This window comes from Musa acuminata, chromosome BXJ2-5 (genome assembly GCF_036884655.1).
Source record: "Musa acuminata AAA Group cultivar baxijiao chromosome BXJ2-5, Cavendish_Baxijiao_AAA, whole genome shotgun sequence".
NCBI classification, from domain to species: domain Eukaryota; kingdom Viridiplantae; phylum Streptophyta; class Magnoliopsida; order Zingiberales; family Musaceae; genus Musa; species Musa acuminata.
Window position 1 is genome coordinate 19,025,508 of NC_088342.1, and position 8,497 is coordinate 19,034,004.

At 36.8% G+C, this 8,497-nt stretch overlaps 1 protein-coding gene across 1 annotated transcript; it reads left to right on the top strand.

Moving 5' to 3' along the window:
- Positions 1-236: 236 nt before the first annotated feature.
- LOC135612568 (NDR1/HIN1-like protein 2) lies at positions 237-1,994 on the top strand. Its single transcript, XM_065109007.1, has 2 exons — positions 237-980; positions 1,106-1,994. Exons 1-2 carry the CDS (start codon positions 327-329, stop codon positions 1,190-1,192), a joined length of 741 nt encoding a protein of 246 aa, XP_064965079.1. The 5' UTR covers positions 237-326; the 3' UTR covers positions 1,193-1,994.
- The last annotated feature ends 6,503 nt before the right edge of the window (positions 1,995-8,497 follow it).

An 8,497-nucleotide genomic window follows, 5' to 3' on the forward strand; every position in this document is an offset into this window, starting at 1 on the left:
TATAGGGATACATGTAAATTTTAAATTTTAAATTTTGTAAGAGATATATACGTAATATTAAAATTTGGAGGGACAAACATTCTATTTACAAACTCTCAATGGTTATGTAGGTAAAACATCCTAATAATACAATAACGACATTAATTACCACAATATTGATCTAAATGCAAAAGGTAAAGCCAACATACTTTAAAAGCGGCACTTCGAAACAGCTGTCACCTCCACCGTCGGCCTCCCACAGAGCTCCCGTATAAAGTGCGAACGAGATAACGAGGGAGTTGACGGAGGGAAGAAAGGAGGCGAGGCGGAGGCGAAACTCGGCGGCGATGACGAACCCAAACAACCACGCGAACGGTGACCACCACAGCAATCGGCCGTACCCTCCGCCTGAGGCACGCCGGCAACGCCATTACGTCGGCCCGTCCATCTCCACCTCCTCCTCGGCCGCCTCCTTCAAGGGCTGCTGCTGCTGCCTGTTCCTCCTTCTCACCTTCCTCGCGCTCCTGGCCGTCGCCATCGCCCTCGTCGTGGTCCTCGTCCTCAAGCCCAAGAAGCCACAGTTCGACCTCCAGCAGGTGGTCGTGCAGTACCTCCTCGTTGCCCCCGCCGCCTCCGCCATCGGTGCCACCGTCGGGGGAGGAGGGGCCTCTTCGTCAGCGGCGTACCTGTCGCTGAACATCACGCTGCTGCTCATGGCGGACAACCCGAACAAGGTGGGGATCCGCTACGAGGCGGCGGCGCTGGACGTGATGTACCGGGGGTTGCCGCTGGGGGTGGCAACGGTGCCGAGATTCGAGCAACCGGCCCGCAGCCGGCGCTTGGTGCAGACCCGCGTCGTTGTCGACCGTTTCAACGTGCTCCAGTCCGACGCCCTCAACCTCGTCCGCGACGCCGCCCTCAACGACCGCGTCGACCTCCGCCTCACCGGCGACGTTGCCGCCAAGATCCTCCTCTTCGGCATCCCCACCCCTAGGGTTCAGGTGACTCCCATCGCTTTCCGCCAAACTCGTCCCCCATTTTCCCAAAATTTCCGATAAAAATCACAATAATCCAATGAAAAATACGTATTTAATTATAAGTATTTTTATTTAAATTAAATAAATAGGCATCGGTGGATTGTGCGGTCGCGATCAGCCCCCGGAAGCAATCTCTCACTTACAAGCAGTGCGGAGTCGACGGACTAAATTTCTGAATTGGAAATAAGGAAAATAAATTTGAAGAAAAACATTTTTTTTTTCGAAGTTTTCTTTGAGGCCGCTGAGGTGGATTCGGCCCGAAGCAAAGCGGGCAGGAAGCTGTCATGCTCGCCGCGGACCCTATTTTTGTTTTCTGCCGGAAGAGAAGAGGAAGGACAACATTTCCGTCTCCCATAGACTTGGATTCTAAAATCTTGGTGCAGTCTTGATCGTCGCCTATTATTTTTGGCTCTCAGCCTCTGTTATGTGACTATATTTCCACTTGATGATGGAAGGATCATTTCGACATGGTAGAAAGAGTCGTAATCTCTCACTCGTCGCCAACTGTTTCTGTTTATGGGAAAGGTTGGTTCTTGGTGAGGGCATAAAGGAGAGTGCGAGTAGTAGGGGTTGAGTGGGGAGCTCTGGGGGAACTAATGCGTTCTTAATTTAGTGGTCTGTCCGAATCGTTCTTGCTTTTGGCACGTGGAGGATGATAGAAAAGCACCGAAAGTGCACAGAAAAGTGATATTTGTTGAATGGATCAGCTAAAAGGATATGCTCTCCTTTTTATGTTCATTTCTGTTAGGTCATGTTGGGTGGGGGATTCTATCAATTTGGATTTAGAGAGGCCATTTTGGCTTAGTTTCTTCAACCGTTGCAGTTGTAGCAACAGTCGACGAATTATTATAATTGCAGTTGTAATAATTTGGAAGCCTGCATGTATAATTGTTATTTGTTGACGAATTAAACTAGAGGAGAGAGCATGGAATCAAGTGATGATGATACAATAGAAAATGAAAAGTGTAGTTAAGTTTAGCTTTCATTGTTTAGCATTTAGGGATTTAATTGTATGTACAATTGGTGTACTTGTATACAATTAAATGCTTGCAAGTAAATTATTTGCTGCAAAATAATTTTACCAAATGACTTCATACAAAATGACATCTCCAACTGAACATTTGATGCTCTAATGGGTGCTTTTGATTGTTGGGTGAATTGCCAAAGAATCTTTTTTTTTTTAGAAATATCTCTCATTTTTTTAAAATTTTCTAACAGTAATTTTTTGATACTTCAAATATTTTCAGCCGTCTACTTCTTTTATCTTCATTTTCATATGAATTGATTCATATAGTAAATCGGCTCAGTTATAATATTTTTACATTACGTTATAATGTTTTCAATAATATTAAAAAAATATTATAACACAGTACAAAAATAATGGAACATAGTGTTTTTGTATTACGTTACATCGTTTTATAAATTGTGTAACTGTATGTTTTTTACAAAGTATTTTGTTATTATATTGTAATACTTTTTTTGATATTGTTAAAAATACTATAACTGTAACTGAACCGATTCATCCTATGGATCGGTCCCAAAAATGAAGGAAAAAGGTGTTCTTGGTATTAAGAAAAATTGGAGTTGGAAATGCACTTTCGAGTGGTCTAAGCTCAACTCAGCAGCCGGATTGAAACGGATGGGCTTGTGCTTGAGGTGTCATTATCTTGGATTAGACTTGCTCTCAATCAGAATTTGGATGTTTGTAACATGTCCCAAACTCCATTTTGTTTACTTGTACAATTATGCATGGGTCATCCCATGAGTATTTTTGAATTTCCATGACTAATCTCATTGACAGATTGCAGTACAAGGAATCATAATATCGAGAAAAAAATAAAAGTCTCTTTATGATTGAAAGAAATCTGAAAATTAAAATTTAATTATTTAATAAATGTCTCATATAGTTTTGATGGGGACAAAGATACGATAACGTAAGAGGGTTTATAAAGGATTTAAAATTAAGTCAGAATGAGTTTCTCTTTAGTTAGTCTATAGAAGATTGAGATAAAAATAATTCAATGATAAATGTAAGAGGGTTTATAAAGGCATTCGTAATTAAGTTAGTTTTAACTCGATGATGCTTATGATAGATGTTGGATGGTGAAAATTTTGATTTTCTTCATAAATGTTCTTTGATCGTTAAATTTCAATTTCTCTTTTGGTTTTTAAAGTCTTTATCTCGCCAACCATTTGTGAGATATTTGTAAAATATTTTTTTTTTATATTTTCAATATAGCAAACAAGTTGCAATAGTGAAACCAATAAGTTAATTTATGCACTTTTTGATATATTCACTTCTCAATAATTCACGAAATGTCAAATGGATTCTCAAAACAGGAATTGGTAAATACGACTTCCTAAGGCTATGTTGTTAAATGACAATTAAATGTGGCAAATAACATAAAATACCCCCAAAAAAGAGAAATCAAGTGGTTAGCTATTCAATCATATTCTTTTTTGGTACTAATACTCTTTGTATAAATCAAGAGATTTTTCCCCAAATAATATTTAACATTTAAATGATTCGGCTAATTTGACATTATAATAAAGTTTTTTTAACATTGTAATAACTCTATATATATATATATATATATATATATATATATATATATATATATATATAATGAGTTATTACATTGCCTTCCATGAAAGTACAATATAAAATAGATTTTTTTAAAGATATTAATATACTTACATAATTTTTTTTTTATCCTCTTGATTCAAAAAGAAAGGAAAATATAAAATAACAAAGAGATGATCGAAAAGAAGAATAACAATCCGCGCATAAAAGAAAGAAGATAAAAAAATAAAAAGATGTATAAGAAAAAAAATGACAAAAGAGAAGTTCTTTACTTCTTCATCGAGATTAGCACTCATATGATAGCAACTTACCGTATATTCTACCAATCATTTTACAAATTTTTTTAACAGAATTAAAATATTAAACAGCAATGAACCTTCTCAATTCGAATCGATCAGTAAAGTGTTATTGAATCAACGGTTCAAAATATATTATTTTGGATGAAAAAATTATGACTTGGCTATTCAGAGGTAAATGAATAAAATAAAATTATATATATATATATATATATATATACATATATATATATATATACATATATATATATATATACATATATATATATATATATACATATATATACATATATATACATATATATACATATATATATATATATATACATATATATATATATATGTATATATATATATATATATATATATATATATAGAGAGAGAGAGAGAGAGAGAGAGAGAGGCTCATTTGGCGTTGAGCTCTCCGGCGCCGATCAAAATGGTACAATATATCTCAAATATAATGACTAAAAATAGCAAAAATAACATAGTATTGGGAAAAACTAAATCGATATTGTGCCTCTACCGTGGGATCCCGCCCTTCTCAGTATCCAAATCCTCTTTAACCTCTTTACCGTCGAACTCCACCAAACAGAAAAGTCAATCCAAAGAAAAAATAAATAATATTTTGTATAAAATTTTTCTTTTAAAGGAGAGAGAGGGTAGCATTCCTTATTTCTAAATTTTAATATAAATATTTAATTATAATGTAAAGTGCCTAAATATAAATCTGAGAATCTATTTATAAAATTTGAGGACTTGCTTGTAAAAATCTAATGACCTATTTGTAAATTTTGAGGACCTAATCATAAATAAAAATAATACAAGGATTATATTATAAATATATAAAATAGTAAATTTCATCATCTAAACCTCTCTGTCTTCATTCCTAAGGAACGTGAGAAAGCAGCTAATGTTGGAGAAGAGAGGAAGAGAGAAAGAAGAAATAAAAAAGAAGAGAAGAAAATTTAGGGCTTAGGGTCTTTTTGCTCAAATCATCTAATTTATGATAAAAAATTCTCTAAGACAAGCATTTTAACCCAATTCTACAATAATCTTTATCTATGATTTCATCTCAATTTTATAAAATTCGAAAGATTTTGGCTTTATACATGATATCAAATGGAAATCATCAACTTAGCAACTATATAACTCGATGACTAAAGAGCTATGATACATATGGAATGAAAATTGACATACTCCAACGAATTGAAACAAGACAGGATCATTCAAGATTAAAGTAAGGGAAACTATTATAATAACTTTATCAATAGAAAATTGATAAAATAATTAGAACAGCACTTTGATTCCCTTAAAACATCACAAACTAAAAAGTTTGATAAGTTGAAAGAAAAATTAAAGATTTTTGGGATTTGAATGCTATAGAAAAATTTGATAAGTTTCAATGTTCATACAAGAACTTAAAAATAAAATACTCACCAGTGTTGAAAGAAGATTATCCTTCTAAATTGCTTCATTACAATGGGAGTTAGCTTTGTTTATATAGTACAAAGGCCAAATACAAATGGAATGAACTCATTAAATATATTAAATGACATTCATATTTCTAATTCATGAATGTAAATAACTCATGAATCTCCCTTGAATTGATTTGAATGATTATTCATGAATAAGCCCATAGTTTCTAATATTGTCCAATATGGTTGGATGGTCTTTATTCCTCGTAATGGGCTTAAAATTCGTCATTCTCGATAAAAACAACTTCTGTATGAAAGTTGATACTAAGCAAGGTTAAAGTCAAACTATGCAGGCAGTTTGCAACTATGATGAAAACCAGAATATCGACGCAAACTGAAATCCGACGTTCGTACGAAGAAACTGATTTACGTCTAAATGTTGATTCGTAAATCACTTGATTAGATAAGACGCAGTTTAAGTAGGAGTATAAAGGCAGTGTGCAGTTATGGTAAAGCTCAAAACGTAAACGCAATCTGCAATATGATGATCATACGAAAAAGTAGATTTACGTCTAAACGCAGATTTACGTCTAAACGCAGATTTACGTCTAAACGCAAATTTACGTCTGAACCTTGAAACTCGTTCGTAAAATCGCAGAGGGCAGTAAGCTATTGAGAAGTTTGCAGTGAAGGTAAAATGCTCAAAGGAAATGCAAACCGAGATTTAGAGTGGTTCGGTTAATCTTGACCTACTCCACTTTTGGCTTCCTCCACCGACGAGGTTACCGACGTCAACTAGAGGCATTCCTTCAATAGGCGAAGGCCAACCACCCTCTTACAGATTCACTCCTTTTGACGGGCTTAGGAGACAACCCTTACAGAAGTTTTCTTTCCTCTCTTTACAACTCAAACTTTGAAGAACAGAAAGAGGAGAACTAGCAGTTTTAAGCTCTTAGAACCATAGAAAGACAGAAAGATTTCGAGTGTGTGTTCTGTGCTTTCAGTGCTGAATGGGTGGGGTATTTATATGCCCCAACCCAGTTCAAATTTGGAGCTCAAATCTGTCAATTCCCGGAATTCCGGGATCAGGCGGTTGCACCTCCTGACTGGGGCGGTTGCACCGCCTAGCAGAGCTCGAAGACTGAGTCTCTGGGCGGTGCCACCTCTGTCAGGGGCGGTTGCACCTCTCTGCCAGAGCTCGAAGACCGAGCTCAGGCGGTTGCACCACCTGACTGGGGAGGTTGCATCGCTTGGCAGAGCTCGAAACTTGAGCTCTGGCGGTGCTACCTCTTGACAGAAGAGGTTGCACCGCCCAGTCTCGCTCGGAGACTGAGCCCGGGGCGGTGCCACCTCTTGGCTGGGGCGGTTGCACCGCCCAGTCTCGCTGGGAGACATAGCCTGGGCGGTGCTACCTCCTGGCTTGGGCGGTTGCACCTCCCACAGCAATCAGGGTCCGAATGGGTTAATCCATTCGGCCCAATTTGATTCTTTCAGGGGCCCAATTGCCCCAAGATTAAGCTAATGGGATCACCTCCCATTTCTAACTTAATCAATGTGCTAACTATGATTATTTCCTAAGACATATTCTGCAGCTTGCTCCGGTGCGTCAATCGCTTCTTCCGGCGAGTTTCCGGCGAACTTCCGTCGATCATCCGACGAACCCTCGGTGATCCTCCTGCGGACTTCCGGCAAACTCCTGGACTTGCGACGATCCACTTGGCAAGTTCCGACGAGCTCCTTTGGCAAGCTTCTGGACTTCTCGGATTTGTTTCCGCAGAACCTCCGACGATTGTCCGAACTTCCGTCGAGCTCTTGAACTCCCAACGTGATCATTGTCATGACTCCGGCGTAACTCCTGCTGCATGTCTTACTTTCATCGTAGTTAATCCTGCACACTTATCTCAACACACAGATTAGACAAACAATTGACAATTGACTTCATCATCAAAATCCGAGATTCAACAATCTCCCCCTTTTTGATGATGACAATCAATTGATAATGGAGTTAACCTTAACTCCCCCTGTCTATATGCCATACTTCTTGAATTTAAAAACTTTATAAATTCAAGAGACATATTCCCATCATGATTCCTATCATGATGTATCTCTTTGAATATGATGTCAAGGCTTGACATTCATTTTCAAATATAACAAGTTTGAATGATGGTTATTGTAGCAATTCATCATATTGTAAGATATCGACATGTAAAACTGTGAAGCAAGATTTTGTTTGATATCTTGATACAGGGCATGATGTACACATTTCGAATATTTTAGCAAGTGTAGCATTGCATCACATGGTAAGATATCAGCTCGTACGATGCAAATTTTTGTTTGATATCTTGATACAGAGCATATAGCAATAATAGCAATCATATATTTCTTGGTGATGCAAGTATGGCCTAATCATAGCATCAGTGATAGCAACCATATCAACATCAGTGATAGTAAACATATCAGCATCAGTGATAGCAACCATATCAACATCAGTGATGGCAAACATATCAATTCATATATTTCTCCCCCTTTGTCATCAACAAAAAGCATGGTAGATGTGATTCCAGGAGAACAATATAAGCAGGTTATCAAGCACATAAAGGAAGGCATGACACGTATAATGCTTTGAATATCTCTTCTCCTTGTATGTTATAATTCTTTGTGCATGAAAGAGGAAACTCATTTTTCCAAAAATTTACATAAGAGTGTACAGGAAAATCCGATTTTTAGCATTCAAATTGTTAAGCAAATCCGAAAATGAAATGAACTTTTCCATGCATTCGGATATGAGTAAGCTACTGATTTTCAAGGACAAAACATAATTTCCAACATGTTATTTGATCAAGTGATACCAAAGCATGTAATAGTAATCAAGTGATTTGATCATTCAATAAACTCCGAAAAATAATTTTAACTAGTTTAAGTATTCGGACACATCAACATTCCTAATTCTCTTCTTATGAAATCAAATTGTTCTTCACTTAGAGGTTTTGTAAAGATATCAACTAGTTGATGTTTCGTATCGATGAACTCTATGATTACATCATGATTCGTAACATGATCTCGTATAAAGCGATGTCTAATATCAATATGTTTTGTTCTTGAGTGTTGTATAGGGTTCTTTGTTAAGCATATTGCACTTGTGTTATCACATTTAATGGGAATATTTTTAAGATGAACTTTATA